This window comes from Corapipo altera, unplaced genomic scaffold, assembly GCF_003945725.1.
Source record: "Corapipo altera isolate COAL_440 unplaced genomic scaffold, ASM394572v1 24, whole genome shotgun sequence".
Classification (NCBI taxonomy): Eukaryota; Metazoa; Chordata; class Aves; order Passeriformes; family Pipridae; genus Corapipo; species Corapipo altera.
In genome coordinates, this window is record NW_020884903.1 from 4,112,871 (window position 1) to 4,126,191 (window position 13,321).

The window sequence follows — 13,321 nt, forward strand, 5'->3', positions numbered from 1 at the left end:
AAATTTCTCTCCACATATATTTCTTCCCAGCCTCCTTTTCAGCTTAGATGCCTTTGTAACCACCCTGTCAGGAAACCCCTCCTTCCCCATTTACAAGAGAGAAAAACAGTCAGGGAAGACTGCTTTCCCCAGGCTAAAATTATTCTCTGTGAATAAAGCCTGCCTGCATGAGCTTTCCAGACAGCTTAACTTTCAGAAAGGTCCAAACTCAATTAATAATACTACTGGTCCAGAAGACAAAGCTCATTCTTGAGGATGTAATGTTGGTACTTCCTGAAGATATATAAGGCAGCTTTGAAGCTAAAAAGCTTTTTAAGGTTTTCTCCTTTTAATGTTTTTTTAAATCTTTAACTCTCAGTTTGAGAGAGGATGGATTCAAAATTATTTCTTCATCTGAGAGGTACGTGCTTGTCTCTGTCTGTGAAACATTTTTAGGGTGTTAGTTCCCAATCTTATATAGCAAATTAATGCACTGACATTTGCAGCAAACTGCAACCCCTCTGGCACAGCTGATGCTCTTCATTTAACAGCTGGTAGGGTGAGGCTGGCCTTACATCTGAGTCCTTCAGTGACAGCTCCTCTATGGGTGCCAGAAGGGTGCAACACATTTTCCCAAATTCCCAAAAGCATAATTGCTAGACACACACTGTGGACAGACACTGGACACTATGGAAAGTAAGTAAATACTGGTTTAAGGCCGAAATTCCCTTTTAACACTTTAAAATAATATTCTCCTTTTTTGAGATCTGATCTAAGATTTTTGAAGTTCCATGGGCTGACAAAGCAGTCACAGAAAATTCAGATTATAATCTGCAAAGTCACTTCTCATCTGATCAGTTCAGCAAATTAAGAAACAAGACTCAATTCTGACAAATCTAGAAGCAAGTTGTGTCCTGATTTTTTACCTCTGAATCTGAGCTGTCAAGTTCAGCCAATGTGGGAGCTTTAAGGAGTCTCTTGCGTTGTACTGTTACTTGTGTGGTCCCATTCTGCTTTCCTTGTGGTGCCAGGCCACCGTTCACTACAGAGGCATCCACTGCTTTTCTTCCAGCCTCTGGCGTTGGCACATCTAGCAAAAGAAACAGAATAATTGGTGTTTGGAACTAATACGTACTTTGCCTTCTCAAATCTTACTGTCAAGGCAATACACACAAAAAGAAAAAAAAATCATTGTGATAGTTATATGTGTGCAATTATTCTACTTTCAGCAGTATGCTTCTTGGAGAACTACGGGCAATGGCTTGTGATACAAAAGCAGTATGAAAGAATGAAAGCCATGGAAAAAGCAGCAGTGCATAACAGCATAACACTAAAACCCAACCTCAGAAGAATACCAATCAACTTTAAAAAAATTGCTTGTGTTAAACCTGAAAATATTCTTCCTTCAATGTATAACCTATAATTAACTATAACAAGTACCAGAAGAATGCACAACCATATCTGTGCAAGTGGGTTTCCAGTGAATCTGATGACAACACCATACAGAAATTAGGAGGTTTAGCATGGAGTAAACCCTGTTTTTCCTGTGAGGACAGAATTGCACTTTATTCTGCAGTATACAGAAACGGAATGAAAATGAGGTAAATAATAAGCATTCATCAAACACATGCACAACTCTTAGGCTTGCATGGCCATTTGTATTAAAAATATGTCTGTGATGTCAGACCTTCATGTAACAGCAGAAACAGGAGGTTCCAGCTCTATTTTCATCTACATGAGTTTTACAAGGATGTAACTCCACGGAGTAAATTACTTGGGATTTCTGCCAGTGTGCAATGAAGATGCATCTCAGATAATGTAAGATTTGGGTCTGCTGTGCTTAGCCTAGCTTAGCTTAGGCATTAAGATAATGACTTAGGCTTTGATATTTTAGAAGAGCTTAGAGTTTGGTCTGATAAATCAGTTTTATCCCTGTAAAAGTACAAAGTGCAGTATTCCAAGCTAAAGAAAATTATGTTGGAGGGACAAGGAAGAGAAGCTGTTAATCTCTCATTTGCATATATGCCTAAGCATCTGGTCTTTCTACAAATGTGTTTTTCTACTCATGTAATTATAGGACTCCTTCCCCAGTCTTGTAATAACAAAGTACCTCTAGGTATTATAAGGGTAATGATGAGTTATTATTCCCATTTTTACACATGGTGAAAAGAGGCACAGAAGGTCAAGACTTGTAGCTTAGGTTACTGGGAGGACTGTGACAGAGAAACTATATCATCCAGATATTCAGAGTGCCAACAATGTAAGTACTCACCATCATTTGGAGTTACTTACATGTTGTCCTGGTACAAACAGACACAGTCACTGCTGCTACACCACCATTTGAATTAATAAAGCCATCTTTGCACAAGGTAAATTAAAACTACAGTCTAGACAAAGCTCAGCTACAGTAGGTAGCAGGTCTGTTTTACAACATTCTCACCAGAGCAGCTATTGAAACAGAATAAGGAGAGGAATAAGTTAAATCAATATATATTTTAAAGAATTATTCAGGTTATTATAGTTAAATGCTGGAAACTGAGCTAGAAAGGACAGAGGATATATTATAGTTCCTCTGTAAATCATACCTTCAACTGGGAGTATAAGAAAAGGCCATTATTTGGCCTATTAAAGTCATAGTGGCATTCCAAACCTATGAATCTGTGTACTACAGTGTCATTACTGCCTTCAGGTCCTCCCTACAAAGAGCTGCAATCAAAGACTTAGACTCTCTAACCCTTAGTTCCTATCTTCAAAGGCTTTGCTAATGGGTGTCCTGACTACCACTGTGGCTTATGGGTCATGGAGTTTTTTTTCCTTCTAGATCTCTGTGAGTACAGCATGGGCGTCCTCCACATCAAATGCATTCCTGCTCTAAGAGCTGCTAAACGCAACCCCAGAAAGGGACAGCAGGAAAATAAAACCCAAACTGCCTCCCCTCCCTGCTGCCAATGCCACTTCTTGAGACCTCATAATTAGCTGGCACGCAGTTGATTGATTGAAGAAGCTCTGGGTTTCCCAAATGAGTAAGAAAAAGCCTCTGACTTGTCTTTCGATTGCACAGGGTGGTTCCTGAACAGACTGTCCAGGGCAACAGCCCCAGCATCACCACCCAACAGCTAAAGGTGGTGCCCCTTCTCCCCTAAACCTCCTGGGTGGTGGCTCCGCTGCCTGATGGTAGGGTGGGTGAAGAATGTCCTGTAAGCACTCTTGGACTCACTGGGACAATAAATGATGGGAAGGCCAAAGCATAGCCCTCCTGCCAAAAAATAAAACATACAATAGGTCTGGGGAAAGGAAAGAGGGGGAAACACCCACTAGACATGCCCTAGCACTATGGCAGATGATGGAAGGTGTTTTCACATCATAAATTCTTCTCTAGTAGTTTTTTGTTTGTTTGTTTTGAGTGTGAGTTTTTTTCCTCTAAAAATTAGGCCCAATTTCTTTTAAGCCCCAGAAATGGAAATTTCTGGTCCATTTTGGAGGTAATTTATGTAGCCAATCACTATCTGTGAAGCCTAAACCAGTTGTGATTTGAAGTCACACATGTATGAATTGTTACACATATTTCTGAGTTCTTCATATGTTGGTTCGAGTTTTCTTCAAACACAAGAGAAGTTTTAGGTGAATCAAGAAGACAACCCAACATGGTATTTGTTTTCAAGGGCTCTTCAGTAGGATATATAATTTAGCACCATACTTTCCTTAAAAAAACCCAGGGACTTTTTACCACTTGTAAGCACTAAAGAATAATTAAAAAAATAGAGCAAAATTAGAAAAGCATCCAATCTATAAAATCCATTTGGTCAATCAAGTTCAGTTTCTCATTCTTGCACTTGCAGTACAGGATACATATGAATAAATGGATTATCATAATTGAAGAAAAACATCATGAAATCTTAGTTTCGACAAACAGATTTCAAGAAAAATCACTTGTTCCATAAATAAAACCTGAATTTGTTAGCAGACACAGACCAAAAAATGACTACTCTGTTTAAGCTATTTTAGTGATGTACTCAGGCAACAGAAACATTACTAGGTAGCAAATAATTGTACATTGTCATAAACAAAATAAAATTTATCAGGATAAACAAGGCAGAAAAAACAAATAGACTAATGTTTATAAAAATGAACGTGACAGAGAAATCAATGGACAGTTCTTTGAAACAAAAACCTAAATTTATTTTTTTTTCAACTGATAGGAGTTCACAATCTCTGGTTTCATAGATGTTTTGAAGATGGTTCCAACAACATTAAAAAAAGGCTTGTGTCTGTAATGGCCCCGGGTCAAGAATTTATTAGAGAGTCAGACACACTGAGAGAGTGTCACTTCTCCATGTTTTCAGGCAGCAAGTACAATGAACAGCACCTGCAAATTGGATGAATGTGTCTGCTTTCTTTTGAGTTTTTCTCTAAGCTATCATTATGACAGGCAAATCAAGAGAAGGTCTTGATTTGATTACTTGATCATTCTGTTGGGCTTCCCTGACTAGCTTTAAGACAGGGGAGACAAAAAACCCCCACCCTAGGATAATATGAAATGAACCTTTATTTACGTGTAAGATTATGTCTCTTGAGAAACAAGGAATTAAGCAGACCACAAATTACATGCAAACCACAGCAGTCATGTAACCATATGCCGTCTGCCTCCTAACCAGCTCTCCTTGGCAAAGAGTGACAAGAGAAACATGAATTTGCTCTAGACAGCAAATATACTCCTCAAGATTATAATATTTTACACTGCATTTAAAAGAAGGCTAAAATGGATTTGCAGAATTAATATAGGTTTACTTTTTGCTTGTTAGGATCACGATATACTGGGTATTCTTATATGATGAATAAGGGTAACAGAGATGTGCTGTTCCTTTCAGTGGACTTAAGACATTGAAGTCAAACATGAGAACTAATAAATCAGTGTAACAAACTGCCAGCCCTTTGCTGGTGTTTTCATCATATTGTGTTATCTAAATTAAGATTTTATCAGGAGCTGGTGGAGTCCTTCCTCACACTGGTCTGAGGCAGAGATGATCTAAAAGTAATAATTCCCATGAAATTTGGGTTTAAATGCTTCAGTTTCCTTTTTTTTCTTCTCTCCCTGCACATCCCCCAATGTACAAATTGTTTCTGAAATAACAACCTTGAAGCAGCCATGCATACAGCTTTGAGGTAAGAACTGGAGTGTTAAGAGTGGAAATGATTGATCTGCATTCAACACTGCATTGAAATTAAACTGCTTTTAAGGTGTTTTTCTATAACAGGAAGAAGGCAATGACTGTCTTGGTCTCAGTGACTGCCCTGTCCCTACCTGATATCTGAGTACCTCTTGGATATCTCACTATGGGTTCCTCCTATTCTACCAGTAGGAAACAGCAGTGTAAAAGGAGGTCCCAGGCATCCCTCCTCTCCTCTTCATGAGAGCAGTAGGCAGATGCCTGGGGTCAGGCACTGTGACATACCAACTACACCAGCTCAGTGCCAGTAAAAGTCTTTTCAGCATTGGTCTGCATCGTTCCCATCACAGACAGCATGCATAATATAAACCTGCACCTGTCCTTTAGCACTTAGTAGGAAACACTTCTGGTTTTCAGCTGGTTTGTGGGTTTTTTCATGACAGCAATTCCATCAGGCGGAGAGCAATGAAAGCAGTGAAAAGGCAAGTGTGTGGAAACAGCAATGAAAGCACAGTACAGCCTCTCTGCCTCCAAAATAATGAAAAAAGTAAAAGCATGCAAACCATTCAAAATTACTGCTTATCTGCTTACTATCAATATCCCAACCCATTTAATTTGCTTGTACTGCTCATCTGCTGTCTCACATCTATCTAACTGGAATGTTTTAATCACCAGAATTTACTTCTAAGTACAATTTATCAGATCATTCAGTCACACCATACTTGCTGATAACTACATGATTTGAAAAAACAAAACCAATCACATTTGGGAAATGGACAAAGAAACCAGGAAGAGTTCTTCAGTGGTCAGTCAAAAAGAGCAAATCAAAGTACAGTACAGATTGCTAAAGCTACTTCTTTAAAATAAAAACAGGATGGTGATGAATTAATAGATTATGAAGGGAGCTTTTGCAAAACATTGTTGGGATTTAAATAAATGAGGATGTCTCAGAATTCTTAAAAATAAAAGGCAAAGGAAGAAGCAGACAGACACATGTCAAAGGACAGACCTGAACATTTCTCTTTTGTTGGTCACTGGCACATGCAGTTTTATAGTCTCAAAACTGATGGAACTTCTGGTGTATCTGAAAGTAGTGATACTTCTTGAAAAACTAAAGTTTGCCTGTTTATGCTGCTATCTGAGGCCCTGGGGACCCTGCAGCTTTTGGTAGAGTAAAACATGATACCATGTACATACGTAATTTTAATCCCACCAGACAGCTGTAGTAGCTGTACAATGCACCATGAGTGTAAGGTTTCACAGAAAGGCTTGAGCTGGATTAACAGCTTGTCACCACCTCTGACAGGGAAAGCCTGTTTCTTCCTCCCTTTCACCCATGCCATCACCTGCCCTCCTCAGCCAGCTCTCTGATCATCTGATCAGACAGTAAAAGGGTTAAATCACGAAAAGAGCAGAAAACCAACCTGTTAAAAAATTAAAAGTATTTGTTCCTGGCTTACATGGGTGTGTAATACATGTGAATAAATGAGCAGGGCTTACATAAAGGAGGAAGAGGAATCTCATGCATAGAGGGGAGCTTGGGAAGGAGAGAGAGCAGCCAGTCCCTCCTCCCTGCTCCACAGTGATTACTTGGCTCAGCCAGAACAGGGAACCACATTCACGGGTAGGTCACTTGTGGACTGTGTTCCCATATTGCATAACTATTTTAGTTTTTATGTTATAGTTATTGAAAAACCTCTATATCGTCTTTCTAATTCACAATATGCCAGCATTTCAATCAGATTATGCCTTTCTGTGGGGAAAACAACCAGATGAGGCTAAAGGGTGCATGGAGAAACTGAGGATGAGAACTCTGCAAAAGTCTCAGATGAGATGTTTCTACATATAACTCGAAGGAAGGAGGGGAGCGGGTACAGAGAGCATGGATTTATTTGGAGACTCTTTTTGGGAGTCACCTAAGGGAAATTAGGTAAGAGCTAGCATAAGACAGCTAGCTCTCCTCAGCAGACAAACCTTTGGGGCTGATGTTGAGTATTTCCTACATCAATGATGGAATCTTTGAGCCTGAACATCCTGGAAAGTTAGTGTATAATGAGGAAGGAATGAATTTATTTTCTGGCTAGCAGGCACAGACTCTATCTGACACTGCTGTTTCTCAAGTAGAATATGTTCATACAGTTACTGCATGTCCTAACTAATGGCTTACAAAGAGGAAACTTGAAATTTGATATTAGGTAGTTGATAAAGGATCAGTTATTGAATCCCCTGTAACAGTTATTACCACCAAACCTTATCAATTTATTTTGCTGATCAGTAAAGAAAGAAGGTTTAGCCTCTTTTTTAGTGAACCTCTTTGATTTCACAGCTCACAAAGCTTCTAATGTAAAGACACACAGAAGAACTGACAGTTTCTTTCTAGATCAGTATACATAGGTATATTTCATTAAATCTAGAAAGGTAGATGAGTTCAAAGCTAGTTTCTGGATCCTTGTGAGAAATGAAGTACTGCAAAAGATGGTATAGTCAAAAAGTCAGATTAATAAATAAAGCAATCAGACTTGAAGGTGACACTGTATTCTGCAATCCTTTTAAGAGTCTGGAATTCCTCTGGGCCACCTTATTTTGGTAATCTGTTTAAGCAGAATTCCAGCACTCTACTTCAGGTGAAATGCAGATGTTTCCTATACCTAGGCAATGTTTTGTGGTAAGGGAAATGTAGGTACCAATAGCTAATTTATATAAATTTTTTATTTTCACTGACCATGTATTGGAAGAATCCCTTCAAGTTTCTTTCCTAAATGTGAATTCAACAAACAGATGGAACAAATTTCACAATAAGCACAATAACCACAGGTCAGGTGGTGTAGGACATTTTACCTGACAAGTCAAAACTGTAAGACATGCTAAGTGGCCGGATTGCTGTAAAAAAAAAGAAACAAAAACAACAAAACAAGAAAACGATTCAGCTATTAGAAAAGCAGAGGGATAATGAAAACAAAAGATTAACTCCACTTAAGACATTTTGGATTCTGTTGTCTAAATCCAAAATGTGTCAGACATACTCCTGCTTCACTGTAGTAAAGCTCAAAGTCTGAAAACTACAGTAGCATAAATGGGATATGCAAACAGAGCAATTATAAATATATTAGTATAGTTGTAGAATGAGATCTTCGGAATTCAATAAATCAAATATCAAAACAAGAGGCAAGTATCTTAAAAATTTAGTATTTTCAAATAAAATCCTATGAAAAAGGGAAAAGGGAAAGAGGAGAGAAAGCTGAAAAGAAAATTGAAAGCACAAAGCCACGTTTCACACAAGTTTCAGTGACCTGAAATAAAGATATTTCTAATTTTTTTAAGCATAATCTCCAATGATTATAATTAAACTAATAAAGAGAGACATTCAAGCTAAGCTTGAACAGTAGTTTTCCTTGAAGAGGATGGAAAAAAAGGCCAAAAAATATCTGATTTGTGCTGATTCCTGTGCTTTTCAAAAACCTCAGGTGCACTTAGCCTTTAAAATGTATCAGTAATATTCTCTTCTTCCTGGGCCTCTAACTATTTTATTGCTAGATAAGAAAGTGGTCAGATGTTCTTTATATCTGGAAAGACCTATCTATATTTCCAATTAAACTATGTAATTCAGGGAGCAGACACTCAAAATAGTACTCAACTGAAAATAAAATTTCAATGCACTAATCTGGATAAGCAGGCCAACCCCAATGACAAGAATGTACAAAAATGTTAAAAAAGAGCTTACATGTCTTACTTGACAGGTGATAAACATGCAAGTCGGTATGAAAGAGCCTGTCAGCCACACATACCACTGCATTAAAAGGTGTTTATAAAAAAAGGTTATACTGGGACAAGTTTTGCTCATGAGAATAAAGTGGTGAATGCTGTAGGTGGCTGACTCAGAGCCAGATTTGGGAGTTGGTATTTTTTCTGTAGTTCATTAACTAGACAACATCGGCCATACATAACAGCTACCGAAGCACTATTTAAATCCCTGTCCAAACTAAGCATTATACATTTTAAAACATAAGGGTGTTTATCACCTCATGCTGAATCCTAACTGAAGGTTGATAAAACACGCACATGAAGCAAAGTTTTCTCTAAGTTCCAATAGCTCCACCTGCTTGAGTCACAAATCCATGCTTTTAATTAAAAGGACATGTACCTCAAAGCTGTGTTTGTCTTGACAGTTTATGCTGATCATTTTATGAGCTCATTTGAAAGCTCACTTCAGCTCCTCCACTCAAAACACTCCCTTTGTGAGAACAGCTACCAAGTTTCAATCATCATTTCCAAATAAGTTTTAGACTGAGAGTGGCCAGCCAGAGGCTGCCTTTTCTCAGTGGCAGCTCAGGGTACAGAAGGTCTTACCTGTACCATGTGTTGTGCAGAGCAGAGGGACAAAGCCTGAGGCTGCTGGGAACACATGCTGTAGGTACACTCAGATCACAGAGGAGGAACTGCAGGAGTATAGCCCCCCTCACCCCAACAGTCAAGTGTAGTTGTGCTCTCGACTGCTATAAACTGAGCAAAAAGGAGTAACTGTGGGACACGTGAAACATACCTTATGCTCCCAAATATTTCATTCTAATGTGCTTTTTTTTCCCCCCTCCTTTTTAATAGCAACAAATATTTCTGTCCAGATGGTGTAAGTGTCCCATGTGGAGTTAGATTTGTAATCCTTAAGCCTCATTACTTTACATGTTGTTACACTAAATTGCATTCAGTGGTCATTTAAACTGCATGGCAGATCTATTTGTGCCATACTGAATGCCACTAGCATTACTCCATTTGCAATTCTGCACAAACACATTCTACTCTAAAAGCAACTTTGGGCATAGCAATCATTTCAATGTGAGAAAGAACAAACCCTCATATTTCAACACAAGAAAAAATTATCTTAAAGACCTGTGATCTTTTTACTTCTTCATGCCAGCAGCAAATATAAACTCAGGAAAAAAAATTGCATGCATCCCTTTTTACACCTACAGTAATATGGCATTTAATCCAATCAATTCACTGGACTTAAGAGGAATTACTAGAGTTCCAAAACACAAAAATTTAATTCTTTAGCAAAAAATGAAGAATTGGTGGAAGAGAGGTATCCCTCATTGGAGGCCATGCCCTAAAATCAGTTTAGAAGTCCTAACCAGTGGTAGTCCAAAATTTAGCATTGGTTTTAGAAACTGTTTACTAACCTAATTGGATGCCATTTATATCAGTTAGAAATTGTAAAGATTTATTAGATCAGATTTGCTGCCCCTGAGATGACATGATAGTTCTCAGATGGAGAACATTTAAAACACTGAAATTAAATGTTTGAAAGAAAAGTGAGGAATCATTCCACATTTTTACAAGCTTCCTACATTTGGAAAAATGTGTAGGTCTATTAGAAATGTTAATTGATAGGGCAAGCATAAAACTAATCCAAACCAGAAACTGGAAGGCCCAAAAAACCAATATTCAAAACACTGTGCTTTTAAAAATGCACCCAAGCATTCCCCAAACTCCATCAAGCACTTCAAAAACAATGCAACAAAGCAAGACTGATGAAACTGTTTTTCTCCAGAGACAATGGGTTGTCACAATCCACTTGAATCTGGACCAGCGCCTTTGAGCACGTGGAAAGCACAAATATTTTGCAAAAAGCAGGGATAGACAGTACGTACGTGGGTTATTTCATGCTTTTCAGATGTAAGATGCCACATTTGCTCTTCAAGAATCCAGCTAGTTTGGTTTTTCTGATACAGATAAATACCACTCTCTTAAAGCAATCAAGTCACTATATAACACTATATTTGTCATTCTTTTGTCATCAGAACCTGGTGATTGCTGCACAGTACAGTATTTTGTATAATTTCATAGCGGGTTGTTAAATACGCACTGCAGAAATTAAATGTTTTGCAGTGCAAGTCTGAATTATTTTCCCACTAAAATGATCTACAAAGAAATGTTCCACAACTTAGAAAATGAAGCAAACATTCAGATTCAAAGTAAGTGCAACAGATTCAGCAAACACAATAAAAGCAGGTTTTAAATTAAAATAAGGAAGTTGATGACACTAACAACAGGAAACACAGAGAATAAATTAATTAAAAACAACATGTAAAGAAGACTTGCAGATATGTAAGGCATACTGCACTGTGGAGAAGAAAAAACTGTTCCATTCTGAGCAACTCTAACATTAGCTGTCATGTGCAACAAGCAATATAATACCATTAAATTTATCTAATACTTACATTAAAAACTTGAATGGAATCAAACTGAACCATTCGGTTTCGTATTTTAAAATATAGCTTAGCCCAAAAATTGCATAGGCCTAGAAAATCCTGTAGGTTCTTTCTTTTTCTGAAGTGTTGAGAATAATTTTATCCTTCATGACACCTGCACAGACATGGCTAATATTGCTGCTTCTCGTGTGGGAAGTTTTCTGTGGATGCTGCGGGTAAAAACTGGCAATGTGCTTACCCAGCCTGCTACGCCTTATCTCATCAGGTGAGACTGGACGTAACTTCCTCTCCGCCTTGATTTCCTCCAGTATCCTTTCATGAAGGCTGCGTGGCCGTGGTGGGGTTGGTTTCAGTTTCCTTGCCGAGGCCTTGGGATATAAATATAATCATATTTACATGAAAAACTGCTTCCTTGAAAGTAGATTTCACACTTTTTTTGAAAAAAAATGTGGAATGTTGTGATATGATTTTACATGCACTCAATTTTAAACCTCACATAAAAAAATAGGGTTTTATTTCTCCCTGATGCATGATGATTTCCCAGAGATAAAGGGCTGCTGGTAATAACAGCTATTCATCGGTATGTGCAAGATATTGCACACTCAAGATCCTGTTCTATATATACAGAAGACAATATTTTTGAAAGCCTATGGCAGAAAATGTGGTATTTACATATTCATTGGACACAAACATGCTTTAAAAAGCCACAGTTTTTGTTAGGAATGAAGCCCATTGGATTACATACAGGATTTAATGGAGGTCGCGATCGGATGAAATCCAGGATTATTTCATGGGCACTCTTTTTTAATCGAGGTGGGATGTCACCGTTGACCTGGAAAGGAGAAAGTGAAACATATATTGTTGTGTTTTACATTCACAGTCATGCAGATGAGAGAGTTGAAAACTCACAACAAGCCTGACAGAGCTGACAGTGTTCTGACACCTGCACCAGACGTAAAATCCCACTGGTCCTGAGCAGAGCAATAATCTATATGCAGAGCACAGTCAAGCAAAAAAACATACATAACAGCTTCTCAGCTTTGCTGATAGCTGCAAAATAACCACAACTGCAGCAGCTTTAATCAGCAATACTTAGGATTTTGAAATGATGAAATCAAATGTCAAGGCTGCAATCGTGTCTATGGGAGAAGTACTTTTCCTCTCTGTAAATCATAAATTTCTGTAGAACAGGGGCTGGGTGAGGGTTGTTTGCTTTTTTTGTTTGGTTTTCTCCAAAGACACAGACATTTCTTTCTCTGAGAACTCATTTAGACTTAAGACATCACAGGAAAGAGTCATCAGTTCACTATATGTATAGGATATAAAAGAAGGCACTGGAAGTTCTCGTATCACATAAAGAATGTATACATTGTAAGCTGGGAATAAATGTATGGATTTGCTTACAAAAAGCACCTGTCGGGGTCGGTCAGCATACAGCACAGTGCCCAAGCACACTGTCAGGGATGAGAGAGCATCCTATGTCATACATCCTTCTGGCACCTCCTATTACCACACAGTAGCTGGCTATCAGCCCTATCCTCCAATTTGACAGAAATTCCCATGACCATATATGACATGAAATACATGACTGTATTTCTTAGACCAACTGTCCCATGTTTCAGCACTTCTTTTTATTTTCTTAAAGGCCAGTTGTCTCATTTCTTTGGGAGACTCCATTCACACAAACTCTGTAGCCAGAAAACATATGTAAAGACATATCTCTGGTTTGCCATATCACATGCCCTTTGGCTATCCAGATGGAATGGTGCAATCAGAAAAATGGGTTTAAATGCCATATTCACCTGAATATGATCCCTAATTGAACTTCATCAATGCCAAGCAGCTTCTGTACAAGCTCTGCTCACCTCAAGTATGCCCTGTTTCCAGGCTGAGGCTGAGTGATAGCCTCCCAGGGAAGATTCATCCCTTTCCCGCTAAGGAAGAAGATGTAGAGTCCCTCCTGGGGAA

General features: G+C 38.3%; 1 protein-coding gene across 5 annotated transcripts in view; it reads right to left on the minus strand.

The window, feature by feature from the left end:
* Window positions 1-13,321, minus strand: part of SPIRE1 (spire type actin nucleation factor 1) — a 126,823-nt gene that overhangs the window by 17,163 nt on the left and 96,339 nt on the right. For 3 of the 5 annotated variants that reach the window (XM_027650987.1, XM_027650985.1, XM_027650989.1), the window contains exons 7-10: window positions 12,099-12,185; window positions 11,592-11,721; window positions 7,986-8,027; window positions 906-1,069 (exon numbers count right to left, since the gene is read on the minus strand). In XM_027650987.1, the coding sequence (XP_027506788.1) occupies window positions 906-1,069; window positions 7,986-8,027; window positions 11,592-11,721; window positions 12,099-12,185 (423 nt within the window). The remainder of the gene's footprint in view (window positions 1-905; window positions 1,070-7,985; window positions 8,028-11,591; window positions 11,722-12,098; window positions 12,186-13,321) is intronic. The other 2 variants (XM_027650988.1, XM_027650986.1) reach the window with 1 other exon arrangement.